General features: G+C 44.4%; 1 protein-coding gene across 1 annotated transcript; it reads left to right on the top strand.

Annotated features, from left to right (window-relative positions):
* Window positions 1-389: 389 nt before the first annotated feature.
* Window positions 390-9,681, top strand: GINS3 (GINS complex subunit 3). The gene is made up of 3 exons (XM_025920796.2): window positions 390-847; window positions 6,110-6,343; window positions 8,208-9,681. Exons 1-3 carry the CDS (start codon window positions 662-664, stop codon window positions 8,436-8,438), a joined length of 651 nt encoding a protein of 216 aa, XP_025776581.1. The 5' UTR covers window positions 390-661; the 3' UTR covers window positions 8,439-9,681.
* Window positions 9,682-15,334: the final 5,653 nt, after the last annotated feature.

Raw genomic sequence — 15,334 nt, 5'->3', positions numbered from 1 at the left:
GAAGTAAACTCAGGACCTTTGGGAACCAGGGATAGTCTAGTGCTCCTCCTCCTCCTTCCCTTATCAACGCCAAATACTACAAATAGTCCATAACTACCTGGGGCTAGTGCTGGAGGTTTTGTTTTCATGTTTCTTTCAAGCACGAAGATTAACAGATACAGTGACAAAACTACAGTAAACAGGTCTGACTTGATCAGGCCTGAGACGGAGGCCACAGTAATGTCTTTTTATAAGCCCCCAAACGTGTTGCAAAGCGTTTTTAATTTCATATAAACATATAAAGGGCCACATGAACACAATCTAGTACAGATGCATCCAGCAACTTCAACGGGCATTTCCAGCTCCTTGTTAAGGTGCCCACATCCAGCTTACACCCTGCAGGTGGAAATCTCGAGCGCGGTTCCTAATGCGCCCCGCCCCTGATCACGTGGGACCAAGTCCGCAGACTGTCTATTGCTTCTGCCTGGGCCGACCTCTTGGATCGACTGCTCCAGTCTGGCGCGTCCCCGGCGCGGGAAAAATTTCAATTCCGGCTAGCTGTCGCAGCGACCTCCTTACCCTTCACAACCCGGGCCCGCCTCCGCTTTCTCCTGCTTTTTACATCCCGGACTCCTAGCCTCACACGAGTGGAAGCGGAGAAGTTGAAGCCGCCGCCGCCGCCATGTCCGAGGCTTATTTCCGGGTGGAGTCGGGTGCACTCGGGCCTGAGGAGAACTTTCTGTCGCTGGACGACATCCTGATGTCCCACGAGAAGCTCCCGGTTCGCACAGAGACCCCCATGCCTCGCCTCGGGGCTTTCTTCCTGGAGCGGAGCGGAGGTGCCGAGACTGACCATACGATTCCTCAGGTAAGCATTTAGGGACAGATTCCCCCGAGAAAGACTGCAATTCCCAGTGTGCCTCGCGGCCTTGGGCCCCGCATCGCGGGCGCGCTGCCCCGCGGGATTTGTCGTTTTAGGGGGAAGCCCGGCCCTACGCTTTAAGGAGTTGTATTGGTGGGTCTCGGGTCTCAGTTCTCTGAAGCGTTTTTTTAGCCTTCGCCCCCAGTGTGAAACTAAATTTATCTTAGGTCGTCAGGCCGCTGGTTTCGTTTTTGAAACTGCCCAAAGTGAGCAGTGTCTCCCCTCACCCCCCCAATATGTTGAAAGCTTAAGGATTGGTTACTACTGACTACTTAAGGATCGGGGTTTCTGATCACTGGTCTGTCCACTTTTTAAATAGTTAAAGGGACGCCTGGGTGGCTCAGTCGGCCGAGGCTCGGTCTCTCGATTTTGGCTCAGGTCGTGATCCCAGTCTCATGGGATCAAGGCCCATATTGGGCTCCAAGCTGAGCGTGGAACCTGCTTGGGATTCTCTCTCCTGCCCCTCTCCCCTGCTCGCCTGCTCTCTCTCACTAAAAAGAAAATAAAAATAGTATCCTCGGGGCGCCTGGGTGGCGCAGTCGGTTAAGCGTCCGGCTTCAGCCAGGTCACGATCTCGCGGTCTGTGAGTTCGAGCCCCGCGTCAGGCTCTGGGCTGATGGCTCAGAGCCTGGAGCCTGTTTCCGATTCTATGTCTCCCTCTCTCTCTACCCCTCCCCCATTCATGCTCTGTCTCTCTCTGTCCCAAAAATAAATAAACGTTGAAAAAAAATTAAAAAAAAAAAAAAAAAGAAAATAGTATCCTTAAGATTTACCCCTGTGTTTTTAAATAATAGTCTTAAGCTTATTTTCTTGATTTAAAAAAAATTAAGACATTATTTATTGACTTTTCGTTATAACAGGTAAGGATTTTTGTCCTTTTACACATTGGTAAACAGAGACGCACTGCCGGTACTTTATTCATATTGCCTTCCTTCCCCCTAATGTCCATCCAGTTTACCACATTGCATTTCTAATTAGGCTGCTCTTGGCTGTGACAGTTTATTAGACTTTCCTTGTTTTTTTTTTTAAATTTTTTTTTTCAACATTTATTTATTTTTGGGACAGAGAGAGACAGAGCATGAACGGGGGAGGGGCAGAGAGAGAGGGAGACACAGAATCGGAAACAGGCTCCAGGCTCTGAGCCATCAGCCCAGAGCCCGACGCGGGGCTCGAACTCACGGAGCGCAAGATCGTGACCTGGCTGAAGTCGGATGCTTAACCGACTGCGCCACCCAGGCGCCCCGAGACTTTCCTTGTTTTTGAGGACCATGGTGGTTCTGTGGAGTGCTGGTCAGGTAATTTGTAGAATGTCCCTCAGTTGGGATTTGTCTGATGTGTTGTTGTTGTTGTTGTTGTTGTTGTTGTTGTTGTTTTTAAGTTTGTTTACTTACATTTATTTATTTATTTATTTATTTATTTATTTATTTATTTATTTTGAGACAGCACAAGCAGAGGAGGGGCAGAGAGAGAGAAAATCCCAAGCAGGCTTTAAGCTGTTAGCGGGAAGCCTGATGCAGGGCTTAAATTCATGAACCGTGAGATCGTGACCTGAGGGGAAGTCGGATGCTTAAGGGACTGAGCCACCCGGGCACCCTGTCTGAACTTTTCCTGTGGTTAGACTGCAGTGATAGGTTTTGAGGAGGATCACAGAGGTCACATCATATCAAGGGCACAGACTGTTAGCATGACTTATCACATTGATAAGAGCCTCGAGCACCCAGCTGGGGTAGTGTTTGTCAGGATTCTTCACTATGAAGTTACTCCTTTTTCCACCTTTCCATACTGTTCTCTTTGGGAAGGAGTCATTATGCACAGTCTCACTTAAGGAATAGGACTTATACTGTACTTATTTGAGGGTAGAGTGTCTACATAAAGTATTTGGAATTCTTTGTGGGAGATTTGTTTTTTTTTTTTTTAATTTTTTTTTTTCAACGTTTTATTTATTTTTGGGACAGAGAGAGACAGAGCATGAACGGGGGAGGGGCAGAGAGAGAGGGAGACACAGAATCGGAAACAGGCTCCAGGCTCTGAGCCATCAGCCCAGAGCCCGACGCGGGGCTCGAACTCACGGAGCGCGAGATCGTGACCTGGCTGAAGTCGGAGGCTTAACCGACCGCGCCACCCAGGCGCCCCTCTTTGTGGGAGATTTGTGCGGGAAGCTTTGTAATGACAACATTTAATGTCATTCAGAGATAAACGACTATTCAGACTTGCTATTTTCTTCCTGTGTTACTCTTGGTACATTGTTTTCTCCTCTAGGAATTTGACAATTTCATCTGAATTTTCAAAGGTAGTGGTGTAATGTTCAAAATATCCTTTTACTATCTTTTTTACATCTGTAGGATTTATATTGATGTCTTGGTTTTTATTCTTGATATGGAGAAATTATGCTCCCTTTCTTCGTTAGTCTTGCTAGGAATTGATCAATTGTATTAGTTCTTTTAAAAGAACTAATTTAGGGCTCTGTCAGTTTCCTCTTTTGTACTGTTGTTTTCTAGGTCGTTAAGTTATTCTTTCCTTCTACCTTCTTTGGACTTAATTTTCTATTGTTACCCCCACTCCCCCCAACCCTGCCTGTGCTGTTTGAGCTGGGTACCCAGGTCAGTGATTTTTCAACCTTCCCTTATGCATGTTTTTAGCAATACATTTCCTCTGAGCACAGCTTCAATGCGTTCCACAAGTTTTGATTTGTTGTATTTTATTTTCATATCCATGTGTTCAAAATAATTTCTAATTTCTATTGTGAGTTCTTCTTTGACTCATGGGTTATTCAGAAGACCAGTGCTTAGTTCCACATATATTAGGATTTAGCTCTTCATCTTTTTTGGTTTTGATTTCTAGCTTAATTCTTTCCACCAGGGTCAGAGAACATAGCCTGAATGATTTCAGTCTTTTGTAAGTTAAGGCTTGCTTTATACTGCAGCATAAGATCATCTTAACCATTCCATATGCACTTGGCCAGATGTGTATTCTGAAGTCACGGTGTGTGGTAAATATTGGAAGTTAGGTCAAGTTTGCTGTTTGCTTTGCTGAGATCTTCTATATTCCTACTGATATTTTTTTTCCTGCTCCTCATTTATCTAGAGAGATAGACCAAAGTTTTCCACTGTGCCTATAGATTCATCCAGTTCTCCTTTTACTTCTCTCAGTTTAGACAAGTATCTGTCTTTTTCTTGTGGATATAATGACCCTTTTATTATTGTCAAATGTCTGTTTTATCTCAAGTCTGCTTCTCTCTTTTGATTACTATTTTTATGGCATTTTTTTCAACCTGTGTCTTTATACTTCAAATATGTGTCTTTTAAGCAGTGTATGGTTAGGTTTTGTTTTTTTTCAGTTTGACAGTTTTTCAGTTGTATTTAATTTGTTTACATTTAATGTAATTATTGATATATTTGTGGGGTTTTTTTCCTTCCTACTATTTAGTTTGTGTCCTGCGTTTCCATATTTCTTTCTGGGATCATTTTCATTCTCCCTTCAAGATTTCCTTAGTCTGTGTCTTCTAGTGATAAACTTTCCATTTCGGTTTGTTCAAGGGGTCCCCAAGACCAGCCCCAGGTTTGATGATTCACTAAGAGAACACGTAGGACTCAGCATCTAGTCATATTAATGTTTAAATTTTAATACAGTAAAAGGATACAGAGCAAAAACAGCAAAGGGAAAAAGGGTGTGTGTGATGAAGTTTGCAAGAAGCTGGACACAAGCTTCCCAGAGCCCCGTCCATCCGGGCGAAGTCGCACAGGATGCACTGGAATATCCAGTAACGCATTATGACAGCATGGGTGAAATATGTGTACCTGGGAACTCATTAGAGACTCAGTACCCATGGTCGTACTGAGGGCTAGTTACACAGGCATTCTACCGAACACATTCCAAGATTCCAGACTCCCAGAAGGAAAGCAGGTATTCAGCATAAGCCACATTGTTTGTGCAAACTGCATAAGCACAGTGAGGCACTCCTATCCACTCTGAGAAGAGTGGGAACCCTCCTGAAACCCAAGTTCCAGGACACCCACCAAGGATCAACTCTGCAGGCAGGCCCCTCTAAGGAGGGCGGTCTGAGGCTTGCTGTGTTAACTTTCTGCACACTTTCTGTCTGCAGATGCCTTCAACTCAGTTATATTTGGCCTTTTTTTTTTTTTTTTTTTTTTTTGGATATTTCTCTTCATTTCTGGTCTGTCATGGCCACCTCATTATATTTTCCAGTTCTGTTAAGGCTTTAAAAATATAGAGAGATGTGTATCTTTACTGTCCTCTCTGAAGCTGTGAAGTGGGATGGAGAGGGGCTGTGGCCTGAGCTCAGGCTGATGCTGTTTTTCCATATATTGCCCAGTACCTGGTGGTGCTTAGTGCGTAGTAGGCCTCCAGTGAGTGCGTATGAGGAACAGGTATGGAATATTTAAAGAAAGCAGAAATGCTTATTTTTGTATTTTTCTAATGTTCATTGATTTTTGAGAGAGAGAGAGTGTGAGCGGCGGAGGGGCAGAGAGAGACGGAGACATAGGACCTGAAGGAGGCTCCAGGCTGTGTGCTGCCAGCACAGAGCCTGACGTGGGGCTTGAACTCATCGAGCCACAAGATCATGACCTGAGCCGAAGTCAGATGCTCAACCAACTGAGCCACCCAGGCACCCCCAGAAATATTTATTATACTTCTGAAGTATCTGCAATTGGAAGTTTTTATTTATGTGAGTTAGAAAACTTCCCCTTTGTACCACATTTTTGTTCCGTACTGTGCTTCTGTTGAACAAAAACCGTTGTTCTCACCATTCCATTATGATGTAAAACTTCAGCCCATGCAGTTCATCTCTTCAAGTCACAACCTTCTTCTGCTTTTGGGAGCCACGCCCCCAAACAGAACAGGCAGCAGATGCCTGCTCGGGCAACCTGTATTTCTGTGTATTGCCACACACATTTATTACGCTATTTGCTTTTAAAACCTACATTCCTGGGGCGCCTGGGTGGCGCAGTCGGTTAAGCGTCCGATTTCAGCCAGGTCACGATCTCGCGGTCCGTGAGTTCGAGCCCCGCGTCAGGCTCTGGGCTGATGGCTCAGAGCCTGGAGCCTGTTTCCGATTCTGTGTCTCCCTCTCTCTCTGCCCCTCCCACGTTCATGCTCTGTCTCTCTCTGTCCCAAAAAATAAATAAATAAACGTTGAAAAAAAAAAAATTAAAAAAAAAATAAAACCTACATTCCTGTGTGATGCAGGGCTCAAAGCTCGAACTCCCCCTGTGGCTGGCAAAGGGACTTTTTGACCACAAGCGGCGGATCCTTTCTGTGGACCTTCCCAAGATCTACCAGCAAGGTTGGAGGACCGTGTTCAGCGCCGATGCCAACGTGGTGGACCTCCACAAACTGGGGCCGCATTTCTATGGGTTTGGCTCCCAACTCCTGCATTTTGACAGTCCAGAGAATGCAGACATCTCCCAGTCTCTCCTGCAGGCAAGTAATTGATGTGAAAACCCTATGGCACCACACACACCTTAGGAGCCACCAGCCTCCACCCTTACCCAGGGAGTGTATCATGTATACGGCTCAGTTTATTCGTTATTCCACAGCGGCCTACAGTTAGACTGCATTTGCCAATTATATATTTACTTAAAAATGACTTAAAAAAAATGACTTGTCTGTAGCTCTTCATATTTGTTTGTTAAGAGTTGGGGCCACAGGAAGGCCTGGAAATAAGAGAGATGATGGTTGACTATAGGTGACAGGCACTTAAATACACCAGCCCAGCCCAGCCCCAAGACTGGTCTGAGGGCTCCCGTCAGGAGTACATGTGTTATTTGTTCCCGTCCCTTGCTCTGGGGCTAAATCATGGCTCTGCTATGTACGAACTGCGTGACCTCTATAGGCTTCCATTTTTCACCTGTTAAATGGAGATAACAATAGTGCCAAAATTATTGCATCGTAGTGAGATTAGGTGGTGCCATTTAACAAATGGTAACTATTACTGTTGTTTTCCACGGACAAAACAATGTTATACCCATATTACTATCCTTTACGACATAACCTTATTTTAACGTCTCATAATCATTACTTTTTTTATGTTTATTTATTTTTGAGAGAGACAGAGCCTGAGCGGAGGAGGGGCAGAGAGAGAGGGAGACACAGAATCCAAAGCAGGCTCCAGGCGCTGAACTGTCAGCACAGAGACCGATGTAGGGCTTGAACCCACAAACCGTGATATCATGACCTGAGCCAGTCAGATACTTAACTGACTGAACCACCCAGGCACCCCCATAATTGGGGTTTTTTTGCTAATATTAGGAGAAGCTACCCTTTCTACCTCTTATTTTACTTCCTCATTTCTAGCTTTATAAGAACTTCAGCTGAAGACACGTTTCCTCCCTAGACTATATAGACACCCTCCATCAGGCTCAAGGGTTGTTTGGCCTAACATGTACTGGAATGGTTTTTGATGTAAATAGTAAAGAAAAACATTGTTGCCATCCACTGAGATAAGGAAATCAATACATAGACTAGAGACAGTTTGAGCTTATGAAACTCTTTTGAGCAGAAAGCTAAAAATAGGGAAAGTCCATTTATTTGTCTGACAGTGTCTCCAGGACATGTCCTTGAATTGGAACAGTGCCCTTTGTTAGTGAGTTATATTTTTCCTTTTTCCATCACTGCTTTCAAGTTCTATAAAGCTGCCCATCGGTAAGGTGATAACTCCATGAGGCAATTGAAGAAACTGAGGCAGGGGCTTGTGGCTTGGTCTCAGGGCCCTGTGGTAAAATGACAACCCTCAGTCATTTGTGTCTCTATCCTGCTCTCACACTGAAAAAGATATAAAATGCACTCAATTAGATTAGGAGTCTTCTGGTCCAAACTTATCTGTGCGTGTCACAGTACATTATTGTGGCCTTTGTTAGTAATAACAATAATGGGTAACCCTTTTTTTTTGTTTTAATTTTTTTAATGTTTTTGGTGGGGGGTGGGGAGGGGCAGAAAGAGAGGAAGAGAGAGAATCCCAAGCAGGCTCCGTACTGTCAGCGCAGAACCTAATGCAGGGCTCAAATTAATGGGTAGCGCTTTTTGAGCAGATTACTCTTGCCAGCCAGTTGCTAGATGTCCTACATGTATTCCTTCATTGGCTACCATAACAACCTGTTGGATATTCATAACCGTCCATTTCACAGATGAGGAAATTGAGGCATGGCAATGTGAAATCACTTCCTCGAGTGATAAAGTCACCTGAGACCTCCTTCTGACTGAGTCCTAGACCAAACTTTTGCCCTTCATGACATTTAAATGTTCAGGGAAAAATGGATCTGATTTTTCTCACTCATTCCTTCTTCAGACATTCATTGGACGTTTCCGCCGCATTATGGACTCTTCCCAGAACACTTACAATGAAGACACTTCGGCATTGGTAGCCAGGCTGGACGAGATGGAGAGGGGCTTATTTCAAACAGGGCAGAAAGGACTGAATGACTTTCAGTGTTGGGAGAAGGGGCAGGCTTCTCAGATCACAGCTTCCAACCTCGTTCAGAACTATAAGAAGAGAAAATTCACGGATATGGAAGACTGAAGGTCAGAAGAACACAGAATTGCTCCTTGTGGAGTTACTGCTCTGTGTGTCCTTGATAGATCCTCGTTGACCTTGTAAAGGGCCATGTCATGGCTTATTTCCCACGACAGTGTCGGGAGCGGTGCCATCTGTTTGGGAAAGGACGCGGTGCAGGAAGTCCCTGGCCTGTATGGCTTATAAGACTCTCCCACCCTGCTGACCCATAGCCGGGGAGAAACCAAAGTCTTTTGTAAAATACAGTTACCACATGCATCATAATACAATTGGAACTGGGATCCTTTATATCCGGGAGTGTGACACCCTCCGATGTCCACTTTCGCTGCTCCAAAGGACAGGTACAAATGGGCCATCTGCCCACAAATGTTCTCTTGAACTTAACTGCTGCATCTTCCTTATGGCTGCTCTGAGGACAGCACCTCCAGGATGCTGGCCTTACTTGTGAATGTCTCCTGCGTCTTACCTGAGAGGAGTCCCCCCAATTTCCAGAAACAGTTGCCAAGAATAAAGAAGGAAAATGATAAGACAGATGAATGGTAGGGCTTTTACTAAAGAGAAAGCATTGCTCTCCTCCTCTGCAGTCAGGGCTTTGGGGACGGGGCTTCACAAAACTCTGTGGTCAGCCTGGAGGGGAAATGGTTAACCTGAGCTTGTCTTTCGCCTTGAGATCTTTAGAGCCACCCGCCCAGCAATCCATTCCCTCCCTAGAAAAGCTGTCAGGAGTCATTTGCAGCTGCATAGTAGTTATTAAAGGGTGTTAACCAAGCCGTCTTATTTTGAAAGCTGGACTTTAGGATTGCTGGTTAGGAAGAGCCCTGTTTGAGAAGCTGAACATGGCAAATGTAAGTGGCAGGAGACCTTGACTATGTTCTTCCTCTTTGGTCAATTTTGCGGCATTATGACCTACAGGATTCCTGACCGTTTACCGAGAATGTGTTTAAGCATGTTTAAGCAAGCTCAAAACTCTTCCTGGGGATGAAGGCAGAAACCTCGGGCTGAGTAAGAAACATCGTTCCCTGGGGGACACCATCTGACGGGCAGTTGTCTGCACACCAGCTTCCCATAACGACTGAGAATGGTCTTTGTCATTAGAAATCATAGAGGGGTTTGGGTATTCAGATTGTGCAGATGTCTCGATGCAAACTTGGAATGCCAGAACAGCTTTTGAAATGCATGTTTTAAGATGGAACCGATGTTTTTATAATTTGATTTTGGTGCTAAATAAATGACCCACTTAGCACATGAATACATTCTGTACAAGTAACTGTTTCTGTAACTCGAGTACTACAGACAATCAGACAGAGCTGTCAGAGAATTTTGTCTGTGATCATATTCCACAACAATGCCCTACTAAATCCGTGTTTCCGTGGCTGCTCTTTTGTTTGCACCTGACTCAAGAGTATGAGCTACATTCCCTGTAGGAATGAGATGGGTCCCAGAAAGGTAGGACCTCGTGGCGAGCACAGCATTTACATCTAGCCAGGGCCCCAGAGATGATTCATAGAGTGAGAAAAGTATATTATTCAATTTTGGGATTCACTGTTTTCACAGATAGCTTTGTGTTTAAAGTCAGTCCTCAGGCTGCTGCCATTTTTTTCTCTTATTGGGGAAAAAAAATGCACAGGAGCCACATGCCTGGAATACGTGGGTATGCAATGTGCAGAATTCATTCCGTTTTAAATTTTGAATAGATTACAAGTAGCTTTTGAATCCTATTTCCAGTTACAAGTCTGCCTTCAAGCCTGTCAATTACTACCCCTGTCCCCCTGCAGTCCTCCCCAAATCAGGCTTTTGGATCACTCTTTGGTCCCTTCAAAGAGGTGAATTTTTCCAAATGAGTCAACAAACAACTCAAGTACCAAATTGCTCTTAAAATCAAGGGGGGATACGTGTACCCTTTCCCCTTAAGGCTGTTACCAGGTAACTCTGGACTTCATGACTTATAAAGACGTCATCATTTTCAGGTTTCTCCCTGGGATGACCTGGGCTGTCAGAGAAGTGGGGCAAGTCTTGGTCTCCTGGGTCCGTTCCTCCTGCTCTCCTCGACCTCCGAACTTGAGACAGCCCTAGGCTCAGTCCTTGGGTCTCTCCTCGCCATTCCCACTTCGGAGGGCATCTCGTCGCATCTCAAGCTTTAAATACCATCTGTGTGCTGTTGACTACCCCAAGTTTGATCTCCAGCTCAGACCCCTCCCTCCAACTGTAGATTTGCATCCAGCCACCCACTTGACCTTGCTGTGTCAACATCTGACCTAACATGGCTGAAACTGAGCTAATCTGACTCAGTCTGCTCCTCCTATAATTTTTCTCTTCTCCATTTCTGACATCATCATCCCTCCCTATTACACAGGACAAAAACCTAGGTGCCTTCTTGGCCCTCCCTTACTTACCGCTTTTGGGTCTGCCTTCAAATCACCTGCAGAATCTGACCAACCTCTTCCCCACCTCCAGTCTTGCCTGGATGGTTGTGGTTGCCTCCCTACTGCCTCCCTGCAGCCACCCTCCCCGCCCCCCATCTTAAGGCTTAGCTCCACAGCAGCCAGAATGGTCTTATTCAAAAATAAATCCCATCTTGTTCACTTTCAGCTCAAAACCCTCCAAGAAAAAGGCCACTCCACCATCCTTTTGTTAAAAAGATCACTTAATCCCAGTGATCTGGTATACACAGATATTGGATACACACAGAAATAATTTCTAAAAGACAATTCCATACCCCAAACCTAAAGAAAAGTGTCTGAATTTGGAGTTCTGTTGCTAACTCAGGATATCACTATTTTGAATGAGCAAATGTGTTCTCTTCTGTTCCACTATCCTTCAAGAAACCCCAGAAGGGCGTTTTCATCTTTATGCTTGAAACAGTAATGCTTAAATACAAATATAATATTTTACACATCTTAGCAAAAGGAAATAACTACGCAGAGGCTGTATGTGTGTTTCTGAAAGTGGATATCTGTGTTTAAGAGAAAAATCTAGGGGCACCTATGTGGCTCAGTCAGTTGAGGCTCTGACTTCAGCTCAGGTCATGATCTCGTGGTTCATGGGTTTGAGCCCTACATCTGGCTCACTGCACTGAAGCTACTCTGTCAATGACGAGCCTGCCTCAGATCCTCTGTCCCCCTCTCTGCCCCTCTGCGCGAGTGCACTCTCTCTCTCAATCTCTCAAAAATAAACATTAAAAAAAGAGAGAAAAACGTATCCTTTAGTAACTTTGTTGAACAAAAGGTAGGATACATACTTAACTCCAAGAACCTTAATTTTATAGTCCTTATCTAGTATGGGTAAAATAAACAAATTTTTTATATCGGATACACACAAATAATTTCTAAAAGACAATTCAGTACCCCATACCTAAGGAAAAGTGTCTGAATTTGGAGTTCTCTTGCTAACTCTTGATGTTACTATTTTGAATGAAAAATAAACCCCCTCATCCTTAATGAATAGTGAATAAAATGGATATGCATCAAGGGTAAGCCTTGCCTACTAAGAGCAGATGATTAACAAAGGTGACCCAGCCTGCTTCTGTTTGAGCTCATTTTTGAGACACTGCTTACTTGTCTCGCAGCCTCACTTAGGACACCAGCATTCCCCTTCCCAGTATGCTCTCTGGTTGCCCGTGCTGTAGTCTAAGGGAAGGTACAGAGGAGGCTGTCCCCAGAAGCCAGAGGTCTCCTTTGTGTGTCTGCTCTTCAGAGATCAGAGACAAGTCAACTAAAGGGGCATCATTTCATTAAACCCTTTTATTTGGGAGTAGTTCTAGATTTACACAACAGTCGTAAAGCTAGTATAGAAAGTTGCCCGATATCCTTCACACAGCTTTCCCCAGCATCTTACATAACCATGGTACATTTATTAAACTCTGTTAACTAAACCATTGGTTTTCTTGAGATTTCACGAGATTTTCCATTAATGTCCTTTTCCTGTTCCAGAATGCAATTTAAAATCCTATGTTGCATTTAGGGGCAATCATTTTTGAAAGCCAAAAACCATCAGACTTCCCTACATTAATTTCAGGAGTTTATCTTATTAGAAATGTTTCTTTGCATTGATGTAAGTAACTGGGCCCAACTAGGGGCATGTTAGGCCCTGCCCAGGAGCAAGCTGCCAGTAAGTTCATCAAGAAAGCAGAGTATTTGCTTTTCACCTGAAAACTTCACTCCCCAATATTTGAATCTGATGGGAAAAGGCCTCTTTAGTTTTACTTACAGCTTTTAGCATTCTCTCTCTGACAGCAAGAACAGGATTTTCTCCCCTTTCCCTTCTGGCACATACTAGCTAATTTTCTTTGTATCTAAAGGAGTTTAAAAAGAGCACAGCCTTATACACCAACATTATTAACAAGTGTCAGGACAGCTCTGAAAATAGTGCCTGGGAACTGCTAGTGTTTCAGAATCCATAACGGGAAAGCACAGAACCAGCTAATCCTTGCAAACCTCTCCCACCTAAGGCCAATTAAAAAAAAAAAAAAAAAAAGCCCAGAGTTTTAAGTCTTTGTGACATTCTCTGCTCCCATGTCACCCTTGAGACAGTTTATTTGGTTCCTACACAATGTCAGTGACTCCCTTTGTGCAATGGAAATTCTTCCCCGAGGACAGTTTCTTTTCTTTGGGTGTAGAAAACCAAATGAGCAGCTAAGGAATATGGATTCAAATGTAACCAGGGAGACAGGTCAGAGCAGGGAGGGGAGATTTATTGAAGCGAAAGTGGCAAAGATACGTGTTGATGCTTGAAGACTGGAGATAGAAACCAGGACTAAAAGGCATTTGTCAGAGTCATCGGATGGGAGAGATGAACGGTTGTTCCAGAGGGTGGTCTTATCTTAATGGGAACAAGAGGACTTGGCTTTGTCTCTGGAGCAAAACATTGAAAAAACTCAAAAGACACTGTTACTCTCTAACTTAGCATTTCATGTTCACTTCTTTACCCAAGATTCCAGATAAATTGCTTTTCTCTGAGAGAGACAGAGACAGTGCAAGTGTGGGAGCGTCAGAGAGAGAGAGGGAGAGAGAAAGAATCCCAAGCAGGATCCATGCTGCCAGCACAGAGCCTGACGTGGGGCTCGAGCTCATGAAACTGCGAGTTCATGATCTGAGCTGAAACCAGGAGTCTGACGCTTAAACTGAGCCGCACAGGTGCCCCCAAGACTCCAGGTAAATATTAAGTAATGTGCCTCTTTTCAAATAACCGAGAAGTCCAGGAAAGGTTTTCTCAGGTTTTGAGCCAGCCCAGACCTTGATCAACATTTCAGAGGATGTTACGGGCTGACTGTCTACATCATTTCAAAGATTTTTAGGGGGAGCTGTCCATATAACATGATGCATCATGTTTGTGTATGGCCAGCAAGGAAAATTAAGTTCTCCAATTTTTAAGGAATTTTTATTTAAAAAAATTTTTTTTAATGTTTATCTTTGAGACAGAGCAAGCAAGCGCAAGTGGGGGAGGGGCAGAGAGAGAAAGAGAGAGAGAGAGAGAGGCACAGAATCCAAAGCAGGCTCCAGGCTCTGAGCTGTCAGCACAGAGCCCGACACGGGACTCAAACTCACGAGCTGTGAGATCATGACCTGAGCCGAAGTCAGACGCTCAACCGACTGAGCCACCCAGGAGCCCCTAAGGAATTTTTAAAAGACATTAATAAAAGTTGAAAATCTCACTCCATTTTGAAAGACTACTATCTCCATAGACTGTTGTGATTTTTTTTAAATTTTTTAAGTTTATTTTTTGAGAGAGACAAAGACAGCGCAAGTGGGGAAGGGGCAGAGAGAGAGAGAGAGAGAGAGAGAGAGATTGAGGGAGAGAATCCCAAGCAGGCTCTGCACTCAAACCATGAGATCATGACTTGAGCCAAACCAAGAGTGGGACTCTTAACCAACTGAGCCACCCAGGCGCCCCAAGGCAGTTGTGATTTCAAAAGGCTTTTCTGCCACTGCAAGTAAAACAAACCATAGGAAAAAATGAGTCAGGTTATGTATTTGTATTTGTCAAGAGGACAGTGTGTAGCTGAGTTAAATAGAGATGACTGTATTGCCTTGCTTAATTACAGCTGAAGCATACCCCCCTCCTTTGATGTCATCCACGAGCTGTGTGACAAGGTTCCGTGGGGACTTGCACCAGGACAGATCTCTCAGGAAAAAGGCTATGTCTTCAGGCCCCAGAGATGATCATTAACTTGGGGAAGCCAAAAAAAAAAAAAAAGAGAACTAATGTAGGGGTGACTTCTTGATAGTATTCTCCTTGAGACCCCTTTCTTTAGTGGGATCCCATCCGTTTCTTTCTAGAAATGTAATGGTTGGTAGATGGCTGCCTGATGACCCACTCGTCCTCTGACTTGGACCAAAGTGCAGGAAGGCACGGGCTAAACAGTTCTCACAGTCCTGGGGGTGGTGGGGGAGCTGGGTCTTTCCTCCTGCCCCGGGGGGGCCTCTCCTGGTCTCTTACCAGTCTCCAGCCTCCAGTCTGGTTTTGTGCCCAGAATTTGTTTTGGAGGCTTCAAAGGCAGTGACACATCTGCTTTCTCCAAATTCTTTCCCAAATAAGTAGGTGATGGAATAATGGAATGTTTCCTATCAGATCTCCCTAAACTAGTAGCTGCGATGCAGTAGCTTACAGCGGAAGGGGCCCATGTGGACCAACTAGTAACTAGTACAGGCTGTAAAAAATACTTCTGTTTTTTTGTTTGTTTGTTTAAGTAGTCTCCGTGCTCAATGTGGGGCTCCATCTCACAACCCTCAGATCAAGAGTCACATGCTTTATTGACTGAGCCAGCCAGGTGCCCCTCTAAAAAAATACTTTTTATTTATTTATTTTTTAACTTATTTATTTTTGAGAGACAGCACAGCAGGGGAGATGCAGAGAGATGGGGGGGAGCAGAGGATGCCAAGTGGGTTCCACCTGACAGCAGACCG

The sequence above is a fragment of the Puma concolor genome, chromosome E2 (assembly GCF_028749965.1).
Source record: "Puma concolor isolate L17-30 chromosome E2, mPumCon1.1.hap2, whole genome shotgun sequence".
NCBI classification, from domain to species: Eukaryota; Metazoa; Chordata; class Mammalia; order Carnivora; family Felidae; genus Puma; species Puma concolor.
The sequence above is the reverse complement of the archived record's forward strand: the minus strand, read 5'-3'. Positions and strand labels throughout refer to the sequence as shown.